The 16,287-nt window shown below is 48.8% G+C and overlaps 1 protein-coding gene across 1 annotated transcript in view; it reads left to right on the plus strand.

Moving 5' to 3' along the window:
• The window catches only part of LOC311229781 (E3 ubiquitin-protein ligase TRIM11-like), a gene marked incomplete at both ends in the record, with an annotated part of 30,210 nt that extends 14,569 nt beyond the window's left edge, over positions 1–15,641 (plus strand). Inside the window, one exon of the mRNA XM_084315855.1 lies at positions 14,883–15,641. Coding sequence (XP_084171981.1) covers positions 14,883–15,641 — 759 coding nt within the window. The remainder of the gene's footprint in view (positions 1–14,882) is intronic.
• Between the last annotated feature and the right edge of the window lie 646 nt (positions 15,642–16,287).

Consider the following 16,287-nt stretch of genomic DNA (forward strand, 5'->3'; position numbering starts at 1 on the left):
GGTGATTGGCCTCGTCTAGAGCTGGCTGTCCGGACCGAGGGAGCTGTCTGGGAACAAGGTATTGATAGTGAAATAATGGTTATTCCACTTTCAAGGGTGGAAGTGGTAGTTGTGTTGAACTTGAGATATTTGATCTAGTAAAACAGTACAGCACAAAAAGAAAAGAGACAAAGGTGTTTTGATTGAAAAATAACTTAAGAAGCTGTGAAATACATAGATAATTAATTTGGAGAAAAATGTATTGTCAGAATGCAGAACAGTAGAGATGTATCTGCGAAAATAAAAGTTTCCAATCTATTGTGTGTTTGTAAATAATAATCCAAAATGCAAAAAGGACAGAGGGAAAATCGTTTCCTTCTGTGGAAAATCGGAGCAGTACCGAGACCTGCATACAACAAAGAAGAGGCGGTGATTAGCACAAAATACAACAAGAAGAAACAAAACGGTCAAAAACGAGTTAGCAGTAAAGGCCTCAGGAGGTTGAAATAGGGATAACTGACAGGGAGGTAATTGAGGCCTCAGTGGTCTTTTCAAGGAGAAGAAATGATTTATGTTGCTTGTTTGAATTTCCCTCAAATGTTTAGAGTGTTAATCTTTTAGTGGTATGATGTATTAATCTTTTCTTGCAGAGTCCATTACACAAAATAGACATTGAAGCTAATTACACGGATAATGGATAGTCATAATTGAAATAAACTGAGAATGGTACGATGATTCTTTTTGTATAAAGACACGGACCTAGACTGGATGTCGTATTTATAACTGATAATGTGTATAACTGTGAAAGGAGGAAAAGGTAGGTGAAATGATGATTTTGTAACTGTACAGATGGAAAGGGGTTTGGTAGTTCGATTTGTGTCAATTTTGAATTTTTTTGAAATTTTAGAAAATATTAGCAAAAATTATGAATATGATTTTAACATGTTTAATTTAGAATACTGGTGCTGTATAGTGGGTTATTAAACCCCCTAAGGGTGGATTGTCGTATATTTCTAAATGAAAACATGAACATAGCAACTGAAATATACAAGGTAATGATTAGATAGAGAAGTTGATTTGATAGAAAGGGTGACTTGAACACCATGTGAGTTATTTCTGTGGCCCTAGGCTAAAAGAGGGTAGAGCATTCGACTCTCCCATCACCCCAGACCAGATGGCTGACCTATAATTACTGGGCCCTCCAGGAGATAGTAAAATAAGGCAGGAAGGACTCTAGCTAAAAAAGAGGAACAAAAGCTTACTCAAGAATAACCCATTTGCCCCCACCAGACGGAACCTATTTGATAATAACAGACAGAAGGAAGGAGATTGTCGTAAATTAAATTGATCAAAATGACCCGTATAAACATCACAGGAGGGATCAAAATCATCTAGCGGTTTCTGGAAAAGGCCATAGGAGAATTCAGTCAAAGGCTAACAGTGCAACCCTTCACCCTTCACCTAGCAGCTATAGGAAAAAGCCCAGAGTACCATAAAAATAAGAACAGATCAAATGGCAAACAGATGAAACCTCTTTCCCCACACAACAAAGTGGGAAGGAAGGCCCAATACTTAACTTCAAGTCAGAAAATTATGGCCTGAAGGCCAGCACCAGAGTTCTGTTTACTTTAGCTAAGCAGTCCAAACAGACCATTCTGGGATACCCACTGTTAGGTTGAGTGGGTACTATATTTCCATCTGTATGAGGGTCGCATTCAGGGACACTTGGGTAAATCATTCTAAAAGGAAACTAGTTCACATCCCCTCTGTAAGGTCACCTTGTAACGCTGTTTCGCAAGACCCAAATCACTTAGAGGGGAGACCTTCTAGCCAATAGGAAAGCAGGCTCTCTGGGGTGACGGCACGGGATGGCAAGGGCGGGGGGGATTCTCTCTTCTCTTATAAAACCTGCAGGTTGAATGATGGAGGGAAGACAGAGACACGGAGACACCGAGACGCAGAGAGACACGCAGAGAGAACTGAGAAGCAGAGACGGAGAATCCACCCCACCAGAGTTCGAGAACAGAGCCGAGAAGAAACCTTCGAGACGAGCTGATTAGAAATAGAAATAATTGATTGCTGTAAACCTGATTGATTAAGCTGTTGGATATTCCAATAAAGCAACGGTCAGACCGTTTTCACCCGCAGCGCTGGCTCCGATTCCAAATCTTTTATAAGACAATTGAACAAACGTGTGAGTACAATTAGCAGAGATACAGTAGCGATCCACTATACGATCCTGAGACTTTAGCAAATAGAATCATTGAAAAGACACGTTATTATTATTACTATATAATACTCTCATATGCTATTTTCAATTAATATCATAAACAACATAAGGAATATTAGCATAATTTTTTGTGGACTGAAGGAATGAGTCAGCGTTAATAGTTTTAAATGCAAATAATTTATTGAAACAGAAGTGGGGTCGGGACACACACACACACACACACTGTTTCAACTCACCACCCCTGCATCATATTGTAGTCTAGTCTGTCTTCAAACTTCCACTCCTCTCTTTTTCGTCTGAGAAAGGCGCTGTGGGTTTTCTTTTTAGCGGCAGGCTTACTCCTTCCATATGGTTCCACTTCCACATATTTGTAATTGTAACCCATTTAATAATAATAATATTTACTGTAACTGAGGGGTACAATTCCCTGACTGTATTACTAGATATGATACTTACTACCACTACCTTTGTACTTAATATTCGGCCACCCAGTACACGGCATAAATATATTATCATAAACACTCTCACGTAGATGAAACGGATCCAACACAAATGTACGAAGTCGAAACAGGTCTTTATTTCTACACAGCGATGGTGTGTAGAACAAGCACTTAATCACTTAATTACATTTATGAATTGAAATAGTATGCACTTTTATGGCAAAGAGTATTCGTCGGTATATCAATAGAGAATGTCCAATCTCTGAAGGCGCAGGTGGTAAATATACGACCTGGAATAGTTAAGGAATAACAGCAATGATACTTTAATGATTATATACTAGATACACTAGAGGGGGTTAATCCGGTCGCTTGTAAGCCGACAGGAGTAGGAGGGGGGGGGGGGGGTAGAATCCGGCTGCCTCGTCCGGCCAAGGGTATCCCAGGTGAACCCACTGTAGTGCCGTTCAATGCGCCGGCGATCCTTGGACCACAGATGAAAGCAGGTGGACTCTTTGTGGGCCGGCTCTCTCCGGTCCACGGGGGAGAGACGTGAAGCGACCTCGTCTTGCAGAGCGTCTCCTCACCTTGCGTCCTCTCCAGGGGGGGGGGGGTTCCAACACACGGCAGTGTCGGGGGTCTTTATCCATGGAATAATCAAAGTATACAAAGCATAATCCGTGCCTGGGAAGGCGGGCTGTCGTCGGTAGAATAATCCGGTATACAGGTCCACTCGCTCGTCGGCTCTGGGGCTCCTCGGGTGCAGCTTCACATGGGGTCAACCACCCTGGGTAAGCAGCCAGTTCTCTGCCCGAAACGATGGGGTACTGACTACGGTAGTATTCTCACCGCACGAAGCACTATATATTAACAGACTATTATTAGCTTAATAGACTACGTCCAACTCGACGATATAGTGCCAAATATGACTATTCAAATATTAATATACCCGATGTCTCAATACCGATGGTAGGCGAACTTGGCCTTACTCCCACACGTGGCGTCGCGAGGAGGCTTTACGTCTGTGACTCTATTGGAGGGTAAGAAACTGGACTGAAAAGAAAGTCCTACTTTAGTAGCGCAGTATATATACGCACTATGAACAAATAGTCCCATTAGTGGTGCGGTAGCCAGATTCCTACGCAGAACTAGGACTTGTTCGTACATGTGGAGCGGTACGTTTGAACTGGGTCTGAGGGGTATGGCAGCCTGGCACCAAGGTCTCGACCAATAGTAGAATGGAGACTATTATGGGATGTTCAGTAGGCTAGAATGGATATTCAATGCATATTGTACAAGGAATATACAAGGGATATCAGGGAATATTAGAGAATATACAAATACAATTAAATATATATATATAAATAAATATATATATTCGGTTTAATCTGGCCCTTCACAACAGCCACCCCCTGAATAGGTCCCAGACCTAATCAGTTAAACAGAGACAGATTAATCGCGTTGTCTATTTACACATAAGGGTTTGCTGTAGGGGTCAGTCAACTTCACAAAGTCATAGGGTTGTAGGGTCATGGTCATCATCGATTGTGTCTGGGAGTCGAGGCAGTTCTATGAGCCTTGCCACGGGACGGGTGTAAGTGCGACCCTGGACGAGCACTTCAGCTGCTCGGACCTTGCCGTCGGCACCGGTGATCACTTTGCTTACGCGGCCGGCCGGCCACATAGCTCTGGGCAGTGATTGATCAATAATCATGACGACTGTTCCTTCTGTCAAATTGTCTCTCTCCTTTACCCACTTCTGGCGGGTCTGTAGAGACGGTAGGTAGTGCAGTAGGAAACTGTTCCAAAACTTGTCGGCTAATACTTGGCTGTACCTCCACATTCGTCGGCCGTTCGCTTCTTCAGGCCGGTACATTGTCTGGGGTAATGCAGGATCTAGCCGCCCCATCAGGAGTGTGTTGGGGGTAACTGGGTCGATATCCGCCACATCACTGGAGACATATCCGAGGGGCTTCGAGTTAAGTACTCCCTCAATCTCCGTGAGGACTGTCATTAGGACTTCTTCCGCCACAGTCTGGGCCCCAAGTACTGCGTACAGGGCTGTCTTTATGGAGCGCACTTCTCGTTCCCAAGTGCCACCGAAGTGGGGTGCGTTTGGGGGGTTGAATTGGAAATCAACCTGTGCTGGAGCGAGGTGGGTCTTAAGTTCTGGGCCCATAGCTTGGAAGCTCTCTCTCAGCTCTCTTTCGCCGCCTTTGAAGTTTGTCCCATGATCGGACAATAGGGTAGACGGTCTTCCTTTCCGTGATGTGAATCTTCGGAAGGCCATAAGGAATGAGTCTGTGCTCATGGTCGGGAGAAGCTCGATGTGTATCGCTCTGGTGGTCATGCATTTGAATACAATACCCCACCGCTTCTCGGTTCCTCTTCCTTTCTTTATGTGCAGCGGGCCAAAGCAGTCCATACCCGTTGAGTGGAATGGCTTGTCACCGAGTCGGAGGCGACATGGAGGAAGGTCAGCCATCCTTGGTATGCTGGGCTGCGCGCGCCACTTGCGGCAGTCTAGACATGTTCGCTGGAAGCGTCGTACCGCCTCTCTTCCTTGTAGGATCCAGTAACAACGTCTGATTTCCGCGAAGACTCTTTCTGCTCCTGCGTGATGTACATCCTCATCGTATTTCTTTATAATCAGCTCTGTGACCTTGTGTCGGCTGTTCAATACGATCGGGTATTTAATGTCATCCGGTAGATTGGGGGCTCTGCGTAGGCGACCACCCACTCTGATGAGGGTATGAGCGTCGCTCTCGGGGGCCAGGTGAATTAATCTGCTGTCGGATGGGACGGGCTTTCCTCCCTGTAGACAGGCCAATTCATCTGGGAACGAGTCTCTCTGGGCTCGCTGCAGTAGAAGCAATTCTGCTTCCTCGTAGTTAGCTGCTGACATATCAGCGGGGGACTTGCACTCCGGGTGGTACCGCAGGAATGTTCTTTGTTGTGCACTCTCTATGGACGTGCAATCGTCTATGTTAGGGTCGGTGGAGGCTACGGTGCTCAATCCACAGAACACAGACTTCTTATTTTCCACCTCCTCTGGACTTGCTTCCCTCGGGATAGGCATGGGCCACTGTCCTTCCGGGAGTCTTAGGAATGCGGAGACGTCACTGTAGACATTGCGACGGGTGAGGTCATCCAGGGGTATCCCCCGGGTGATGACGTCAGCTGGGTTCTGTTTTGTATCAACGTAGCGCCACTCTGTTTCTCCGGTTAACTCTTCGGTTAAGTCTTGAATCTCGGTGACTCTGACTCCCACGAAGACTTTGTACTTGCATGAGTCCGATTTGATCCAGGCGAGTACCGTCGTGGAATCTGACCACAGGATTGTTCTAGACACCGGTATGGTGAGCTCACGTTGGATGAGCGTGGCTAGGTGCGCTCCGGCTAGGGCTGCGCAGAGCTCTAGACGTGGGATAGATTGTTGCTTGCGTGGGGCTATTCTCGAGCGGGCGAGGACAAATGCTGTGTAGATCTCTCCCCCCTGGTCTTGGGCCCGCAAGTAGGCTACTGATCCGTATGCGACCTCTGAGGCGTCACTGAAGACGTGTAAGTCCATTTTACATGTCTCTGGCCTCACCGTGGGTGGGAAGTAGCTTCAGCGCATATTAACGCCTGGGAGTGAGTGGAGCTCCATCTCCCACTCTCTCCAGGTGGATGCAAGGTGTGCGGGAATGGGGTCGTCCCAGCCCTGGTCCTTGTCCCACAATGCTCGTACAATCATTTTTGCCCTGGTGGTGTACGGTAGAATACATCCTAGCGGGTCATATTGTCGGGCGAGTGTTGTGTACACACTCCGTCTGGTGGTCGGCGCCGCCGCCGGCCTTCCCTGCTCCGTAGTCAGGGGCTTGTGTCTGTAGTGAAGCGAATCTGTTTTGAATCGCCACACCAATCCCAGGGTCATCTCCTGGGCTTCTCCCGGGATTGTAGCCATCCAGGTCTCGCTGCTGGCTGCCTTGTCCTCGGAGGAGAGGCTGCGCAGTACTTGCGGATCGCTGCTGGCCCACTGCCTGAGATCAAAGCCGCCTTTGATCAATGAGGCGCGGAGTTTAATCAGGAGAGCCTCTGCTTCTTCCTGGGTTGAAAGGCTTTGTAGACAGTTGTCTACGTAGAAGCTGTTCTTTACGCTGTGTCGGACCTCTTCGTCCGCTGCTGGGTCCTCTGCTACATGTTTCTGTAGTGCAAATGTCGCACAGCAGGGGCTGCACGTCGTTCCGAAGGGGAGGACTTCCCATTGGTAGATGGCTGGGTGCTCATCTCCTGGCTTCTCTCTCCATAGGAACCGTAACAGGGGCTTGTCCGCCTCTACTAATCTCACCTGCAGGAACATTCCTTTAATGTCCCCGCTGATGGCCACCTTTTCCTGGCGGAAGCGGAGTAGAACGCCGAGTAGGGAGGGGCCGAGTGTGGGACCGGGCAGTAACTCTTTATTCAGATTTTGGGATCCGATCTGGTAGCTGCAGTTAAATACTATGCGGTCTTTACCGTTGTGATGGACCTTGTGGTGGGGCACGTACCACGATTCAGTGGTCTGGTCAGCCTCTTTAATGTCCATCTTTGTGACGTGTCCCGCTGTGATGAGCTTCTCAATCTCAGCGCGGTATACACTCTCTTGGGCGGGGTTCTTGGCTAAGCGCCGCTCCGTGTTCAGCAGGTACCGTTCTGTGGCGTCTGTCTTGGCGTGGAAAGTAGGCATTCCTTCTCGCCGCAGGAGTGGCGTGGCGTATCTCAACACGCCGTTGACCGGGACTCTCTTGGTCCCTGTCTCGAGGAGGTGAATAGCGTAAATGTCATCTTTAGAGCGAATGTCTTTCTTTCCGTTCTTAAAGGGCATTTGTTCCAAGGTCCATAGCCGCTCTACGTGTTGCAGGAGTGCGGTTTCTCCCTCTGTGACTCGGGAGTGGAGACATCTAGTGGCTGTACTTCGGTTGAGAGATTTGGCGAGCGGGCCTTGGAGAGTCCATCCCAAACGGGTCTCGACTGCTGCAGGACAGCCTCGGGGTCCGGTATGAACCCGGTCTATCGGGACAATGAGGTCTGCATGGTCGGAGCCTATCAACAGGGTCGGCATAGCATTGTCTATGAGCGGGATCGGTAACTTGCGCAGATGTGCATATTTCTCCATCAGCTTGGCGACGGGGTATGTGTACCGCGACAGTCCTATTTCTTGGCTGGTGAAAGCGTCTGCAATCTGGTACCGTCGCTCAGGCTGGCCGCTTGCTGCGATAGAGAATGAGACATTCTCGCCCTTTATCGTCTTCAAATCTCGTCTTATTGTCCGAATTGTCATTTGGGTTTCGCTTCCCCGCAGCCCTAGCTGGGCCGCAGCGGAGGCGAGCAGCAGGGTCTTCTCTGACCCGTCATCGAGGACGGCGTAAGTGTCCAGGACTTTATTCTGGTAGCTTAGTGTCACACGCACTACTTTTAGGAGTACTCGTGCTCCACTGCTGCTGGCGGGATCGATGTACATGACGCTCGCTTTGCGGCTGGATGGTGCAGGTGAAGGGCGCCGTCTGTTACTGTCGTGAAGTATGTCCAGATGGGCTCCATCGCACTTGGTGCACCTTTTCTTTAAGCGGCATTCGGCTGCCATGTGTGAGCGCGCACAGCGAAAACAGCGCTTGTTGGACTTTATCCATTGACCTGCTTCCTCCGCGTTCAGCTTGGGGAAGGAGTCACATTGCGCTAGCCAGTGTTCTTTCTCACAGTAGGGGCACACTATCTTCCACTTCTCCGTTCTGGAGGGGGTACTGTGGCTCCCGCTGCTCGGTACTGACTCCGATTGGTGCATCACAGTCACCGATCTTCTTCCATCATTTAGTCGTCTGGTTCCTTCTCTGGAGCCAGGGGTGCTCCGTCCGAATGTATCTAGCCGTAGGCTGCTGACTTCTCTCGCCAGGAAGTCTGCTAGATCGAGGAGGTTCGGTTCGGGGCCATTCGGGTCTCTGTGGTCCCTCTGCCGCCTAAAGCGCTCCTTTCCACATTTGAGTTGGCGTAAAGTTCATGCCTCCCCTTCTCTCTTTGCGCTCCCAACATCCCTACCAGGGACTGCACTCTGATGGACAGGTCGTCCAGTGCTCGATTGTCTATTGCTGGGGGTAAGCGGTCGATGTGTCGGATCTCCTGGATCACGTAATCCCATATGCGCCCATACCTCTGGTCCAATGCTACCAGCGCTGCTGTGTATGGGGTGGTGGAAGTCGCGTAGGCGAGCGCTATATTATGTGCGCGGGGTACCTTTAAGTGCTTCAGTAGGATGGCGTATTTGTGGCGTTCATCCAATACATCCACCAACATGGTCTCCAGACACATGCGGAGTTCTGTATACTGGGCCCGGTTCTCTTGGGTGAAGTCGGGTACCATAGGCGTGCCAATGTATGACGCTGACTGTGGATACATCGGCGAGCGTTGGGGGAGAGGCCTCCTAGGCGAGTCTCCTCCCGCTCCTTGGTATGGGCTGGTACCGGCAGTGTACCATGGCCCGCTTGTCCAGGTGCTGTTCCTCGGTGCGGGTCGTGCGTCGTGCTCACCCGTGTATAGAGTCGGGGGTCTGTAGCGCAGCTCCGCGGGAGTATAGCCTGGGCTGTACCGGACCTCCTGGTCCGGTAGAGTACTGTGCTGTCTTCGGGCGTGGTTCTCCTCCTCTTCCTCTTCGTCTTCAGTTAGGTCATCCAGTGCTTGTAGTCTCTGGTTTAGCCTCTCCACAGGATATGCTGCTCCTTCCCGGTTGCTAGGTCTCGCTTGGACCGGTGGGGGGAGGTGGTCTGTGGGGGGTATAGACCTCGTCTGTTGGTCAAGTTCAGGGTTGTTTACTCGGCTAGGGGATGCCGCCCTGGAGGTGTGTCTAGACGAGTTCCTGGAGCCTCTGGCGGAGGGAGAGGGTGTTGTCCGTCTGATCAGCTGTTCTATTAGTTGCGACTGCTGTCTGTCGCGCGCTGCGTCCCGTTGAGCACCGGCTCGTTCTCGGGCCACATTCTCTTCCATCTGAATGCGTCTTATTTCTAGACGTATCTGCTCGTGTTCGCTTCGCTGCTGGATCTGCAGTCGGTCGCGTTCAGCAGCGGCGTTCAGGCTGATGAGGAAGGCCTGCTGTAGGGTCCTCTCTGCCTCGCTGGGAGAAGGCGGTTGTATAGGGGAGCCTTCCCTCGGGGTACTCCTTGCGGAGCCTTGGAGTTCTATCTCCACGGTGCTCTCCCCGTCTTCTTCCGTGCCGAGTTCTCTCTCGGTAGCGTTGTATTCCTCCCGGGACTCATCGGGGACTACTTCTTCAGTACTGGCGGGGTGTGAAGTCATGTCTGGTTCCCACTGGTCCCCACCGTGAACTTGGTCAGTTACATTAGAGCCCGTAGGGGCCTCTATGGTCGGGGTAGTCTGGGCGTTGGGGTTAGACATACTTTTACTTTCTAGTTTTACCGCGTTTACTGTTAGTAGAAGACTAGGTTGTTGACTGACAGCGTAAGCCTCTAAGTACTGAGGGAGCCGTCGTTCGCGCTGCAGGCGTTGGTTAGGAGGATCGTTTCGTGGAGTGTTCATCATAGGCCATTTCAATATTAATAACACTATATTAATATTACACTAATTACCCTCCGGCTCGAAGGACCAATTGTAACTGAGGGGTACAATTCCCTGACTGTATTACTAGATATGATACTTACTACCACTACCTTTGTACTTAATATTCGGCCACCCAGTACACGGCATAAATATATTATCATAAACACTCTCACGTAGATGAAACGGATCCAACACAAATGTACGAAGTCGAAACAGGTCTTTATTTCTACACAGCGATGGTGTGTAGAACAAGCACTTAATCACTTAATTACATTTATGAATTGAAATAGTATGCACTTTTATGGCAAAGAGTATTCGTCGGTATATCAATAGAGAATGTCCAATCTCTGAAGGCGCAGGTGGTAAATATACGACCTGGAATAGTTAAGGAATAACAGCAATGATACTTTAATGATTATATACTAGATACACTAGAGGGGGTTAATCCGGTCGCTTGTAAGCCGACAGGAGTAGGAGGGGGGGGGGGGTAGAATCCGGCTGCCTCGTCCGGCCAAGGGTATCCCAGGTGAACCCACTGTAGTGCCGTTCAATGCGCCGGCGATCCTTGGACCACAGATGAAAGCAGGTGGACTCTTTGTGGGCCGGCTCTCTCCGGTCCACGGGGGAGAGACGTGAAGCGACCTCGTCTTGCAGAGCGTCTCCTCACCTTGCGTCCTCTCCAGGGGGGGGGGGTTCCAACACACGGCAGTGTCGGGGGTCTTTATCCATGGAATAATCAAAGTATACAAAGCATAATCCGTGCCTGGGAAGGCGGGCTGTCGTCGGTAGAATAATCCGGTATACAGGTCCACTCGCTCGTCGGCTCTGGGGCTCCTCGGGTGCAGCTTCACATGGGGTCAACCACCCTGGGTAAGCAGCCAGTTCTCTGCCCGAAACGATGGGGTACTGACTACGGTAGTATTCTCACCGCACGAAGCACTATATATTAACAGACTATTATTAGCTTAATAGACTACGTCCAACTCGACGATATAGTGCCAAATATGACTATTCAAATATTAATATACCCGATGTCTCAATACCGATGGTAGGCGAACTTGGCCTTACTCCCACACGTGGCGTCGCGGGGAGGCTTTACGTCTGTGACTCTATTGGAGGGTAAGAAACTGGACTGAAAAGAAAGTCCTACTTTAGTAGCGCAGTATATATACGCACTATGAACAAATAGTCCCATTAGTGGTGCGGTAGCCAGATTCCTACGCGGAACTAGGACTTGTTCGTACATGTGGAGCGGTACGTTTGAACTGGGTCTGAGGGGTATGGCAGCCTGGCACCAAGGTCTCGACCAATAGTAGAATGGAGACTATTATGGGATGTTCAGTAGGCTAGAATGGATATTCAATGCATATTGTACAAGGAATATACAAGGGATATCAGGGAATATTAGAGAATATACAAATACAATTAAATATATATATATAAATAAATATATATATTCGGTTTAATCTGGCCCTTCACAACATTTACATTTATATATTTAATTACCGCATATATATATATTTATAGGGCAACCAACCTTTTTACACTGCCATACACTGAGGCATCAGGGCATTGGAACCGTTTCTACAATTGTTTTATGTTGCATGATGATCATGAATTCATTTATTATTATTTTTTTTTTATATTTGAATATCAACATTATCTGTCCATCCTCAGTAATCCTCAGTTTACTATAATATACTCCTGACTTCATCGTCTTTCCAAACGCGCATTTGACCCGAAAAAAAACACCACAGACTTATTTCGGGTCGCAAAATAGGCGCACTGCTGTGTAGCCCTGCTCTGCTTGTTAATGCCAGCAGAAGCACGGACTGGGCGGATATGACTCGACGAGTTGCCACGGGATTTTCAAAATAAGAGTATCGATATGAACCGAACGTTGCTAGCTGCCGGAGCCATAGATATTATGGCTGGAGCTGCGCTTGGGGTGGAAATGAGACCCGCCACAGTATTTTCAAAATAAGAGTATCGATATGAACTATTTTGTTACCGGCCAGGTGGCGGCAGACCTCTCATAGTTACTCGCCAAACCTTAAATCTGCCCGCCATTGGCGCTTGGTGGGTACTTATTTTGTTCCCTGAAAATGTATAAGAAAACAGCTTCAACAATCCTATAACCGACCCTGATGCATTATCAATGCTTAAGGCTGACTTAACAATTAATAATGCAGACAGATCAATAGGTTATATTGATAACAACCTCTCTCAGTCGGCCTGGCCCCGTGTTACAGGGGGCTATGGAATAATCATGTACTGACAACATTGTAGGTTTGAGTCTGGGTCACAACCTTTGACTTATAACCCCCCCCCCCCCACACACACACACACACGCACACACACACACACATACAGCCTCCCTACTGTCTCAATAAAGAATCTTCTCTCATGTGTCTCCTGTAGGCTACTCTGTCTCCCTCTCAGCCTTCATGTCTCTATAGGGAGGTGTAGTCTGACGTCACTGGTTGTTCCACCCGTATAGGGATTCATCATTGGGAAAATGGATTATCGGCTATTGTAACAATTATGCCGCATGGAAATTGAAAAGCTTTCCATTTTTGCACAAAATTAGTTCCCTTCTATCACTAACATTATTGTTTAAGCATTTTTGGTTGAAATACAATTTGGTGATTTTTTTTTTATGAATAATTGCGAATATTTTCATGTTGAGCTATAGATTGTGGATGAATACGCACAGAAAGGTACACCATGCAAATGTTAATGCTTTATTTGTTTTAAAAGAGACCATTTAGAAATGGGCAATGGGGAAATACATTGCATTGGACAGAGGGTGGAACACGAAAAACGGCAATGACGTAACCACTACACCTCCCTATAAAGAACCTTCTCTCAGCTGTGTCTCCTCTACTCTGTCTCCCTCTCATCCTTCATACTGTCTCAATAAAGAACCTTCTCTCATGTGTCTCTCCTACTGTCTCCCTCTCAGCCTTCCTACTGTCTCAATAAAGAACCTCCTCTCCTGTGTCTCTCCTACTGTCTCCCTCTCATCCTTCCTGCTGTCTCAATAAAGAACCTTCTCTCCTGTGTCTCCTCTACTCTGTCTCCCACTCAGCCTCCCTACTGTCTCAATAAAGAACCTTCTCTCCTGTGTCTCTCCTAATCTGTCTCCCTCTCATCCTCCCTACTGTCTCAATAAAGAACCTTCTCTCCTGTGTCTCCTCTACTCTGTCTCCCTCTCACCCTTCCTACTGTCTCAATAAAGAACCTTCTCTCCTGTGTCTCCTCTACTCTGTCTCCCACTCAGCCTCCCTACTGTCTCAATAAAGAACCTTCTCTCCTGTGTCTCTCCTAATCTGTCTCCCTCTCATCCTCCCTACTGTCTCAATAAAGAACCTTCTCTCCTGTGTCTCCTCTACTCTGTCTCCCTCTCACCCTTCCTACTGTCTCAATAAAGAACCTTCTCTCCTGTGTCTCCTCTACTCTGTCTCCCTCTCACCCTTCCTACTGTCTCAATAAAGAACCTTCTCTCCTGTGTCTCCTCTACTCTGTCTCCCTCTCTGCCTCCCTACTGTCTCAATAAAGAACCTTCTCTCCTGTGTCTCCTCTACTCTGTCTCCCTCTCACCCTTCCTACTGTCTCAATAAAGAACCTTCTCTCCTGTGTCTCCTCTACTCTGTCTCCCTCTCACCCTTCCTACTGTCTCAATAAAGAACCTTCTCTCCTGTGTCTCCTCTACTCTGTCTCCCTCTCAGCCTCCCTACTGTCTCAATAAAGAACCTTCTCTCCTGTGTCTCTCTTACTCTGTCTCCCTCTCAGCCCTCCTACTACTAAGACCTCAACATAAATCAAAATAGAGGTTCATTTAGTGTCATCAGTGTTTGTTCTATTGACTTCAATGTTTGAAATGAAAAAATAAAATAAAAATCTAACCCTAACTAACCTTACTGTCATGCACTTGTCCTAATAAACTAACCTACACTGTAGCACTCAACACTTTGATGAACATTGTCAGCTGATAGAGTTGTGCCCTTCCTGATGACTTGTCGTACAGAACTTGTAAGTCGCTTTCGATAAAAGCGTCAGCTAAATGATTAAATGTAAATGTAATGTATGTTCTATTGACGTCAGTGTTTGTTCTATTGACTTCAACGGTTGTTCTATTGACTTCAATGTTTGTTCTATTGACTTCAATGTTTGTTCTATTGACTTCAATGTTTGTTCTATTGACTTCAACGTTTGTTCTATTGACTTCAGTGATGTCATCCTTCATAAAAGAGGCAGATGGAGGCCGCAAGTCTCCTGCAGGACACATCGCTTCATGAACACAAAACAATAGTTCCATGTAGGGATGTCCGATATTATCGGCCAATATTGGCATTCAAATGTAATATCGGAAATTATCAAAGAAAAAAAAATATCTTTTATTTTTTACATTTATTTAAACTTTATTTACCCAGGCAAGCAAGTAAGAACAAATTCTTATTTTATTTATTGTGAAAAGTATGCATAATGTTGTGTTCATTCCACGACAAGAGATATGTAATGTTAATTACCTGAAATTATTCCGTTTTTTGGGGGAACCCCGCAAATATCGGTATCGGTTGATATCGGTATCGGAAATTCAGAGTTGGACAATATCGGTATATCGGATATCGGTAAAAAAAAGCCAATATGTGTTTCCTCCTGTCCAGCTTCCAGCTCCACGGTATCAGTTTGCTGCCACAGGCCGCTCCCCTCTGCTCAGCGCTGGGGCCGCTCCCCTCTGCTCAGCGCTGGGGCCGCTCCCCTCTGCTCAGCACTGGGGCCGCTCCCCTCTGCTCAGCACTGGGGCCGCTCCCCTCTGCTCAGCGCTGGGGCCGCTCCCCTCTGCTCAGCGCTGGGGCCGCTCCCCTCTGCTCAGCGCTGGGGCCGCTCCCCTCTGCTCAGCGCTGGGGCCGCTCCCCTCTGCTCAGCACTGGGGCCGCTCCCCTCTGCTCAGCACTGGGGCCGCTCCCCTCTGCTCAGCGCTGGGGCCGCTCCCCTCTGCTCAGCACTGGGGCCGCTCCCCTCTGCTCAGCGCTGGGGCCGCTCCCCTCTGCTCAGCACTGGAGCCGCTCCCCTCTGCTCAGCACTGGAGCCGCTCCCCTCTGCTCAGCACTGGAGCCGCACTACACACAGCTCCCCTTTGCTCAGCACTGGGGCCGCTCCCCTCTGCTCAGCACTGGGGCCGCTCCCCTCTGCTCAGCACTGGGGCCGCTCCCCTCTGCTCAGCACTGGAGCCGCTCCCCTCTGCTCAGCACTGGAGCCGCTCCCCTCTGCTCAGCACTGGAGCCGCACTACACACAGCTCCCCTTTGCTCAGCACTGGGGCCGCTCCCCTCTGCTCAGCACTGGGGCCGCTCCCCTCTGCTCAGCACTGGGGCCGCTCCCCTCTGCTCAGCACTGGGGCCGCTCCCCTCTGCTCAGCACTAGGGCCGCACTACACACAGCTCCCCTCTGCTCAGCACTGGGGCCGCACTACACACAGCTCCCCTCTGCTCAGCACTGGGGCCGCACTACACACAGCTCCCCTCTGCTCAGCACTGGGGCCGCACTACACACAGCTCCCCTCTGCTCAGCACCACACACACACCTCCCCTCTGCTCAGCGCTGGGGCAGCACAGAATTATATTCAGCAGAAGTAACAGCCTGATCAAACTAAGGCCCCACCAAAGTCAAGAGAACAGCCCGTAAAAACTAAATTGGTGAAAAACGTACCAGAATATTTTCTCCTTTTCCTGAAAACATGTATTGAAGCAGTCGATTTGATCCTCCGATCAGCTGACTGGTTTTCCAGTTCAGCGTTGTAGCCTTCAAAACTAACGCTGGGCCTCAGAATGGCTGGTGTAGTTCAGCAGCCACTCTCGCTCCTTTTATTTTGAAGGAAGGTCTGTTTTGTTTTCCGGAATGGTGTTTGAACCATACAGCCAAGTGTTATGTACTAGAGGCCTGGTCACTCCTGTTTCACCAGGGCAGGCAGGTGAGGGCTGCCAATTAGCCAATTAGTGCTGATTGGTTACCTGCTGGGGAGCTTCAAAGGCAGACCCAGAAACACACATGCACAGTCTGTGCCTAGTGA

The sequence above is a fragment of the Notolepis coatsorum genome (assembly GCF_963971535.1).
Source record: "Notolepis coatsorum genome assembly, chromosome: 6".
NCBI classification, from domain to species: Eukaryota; Metazoa; Chordata; class Actinopteri; order Aulopiformes; family Paralepididae; genus Notolepis; species Notolepis coatsorum.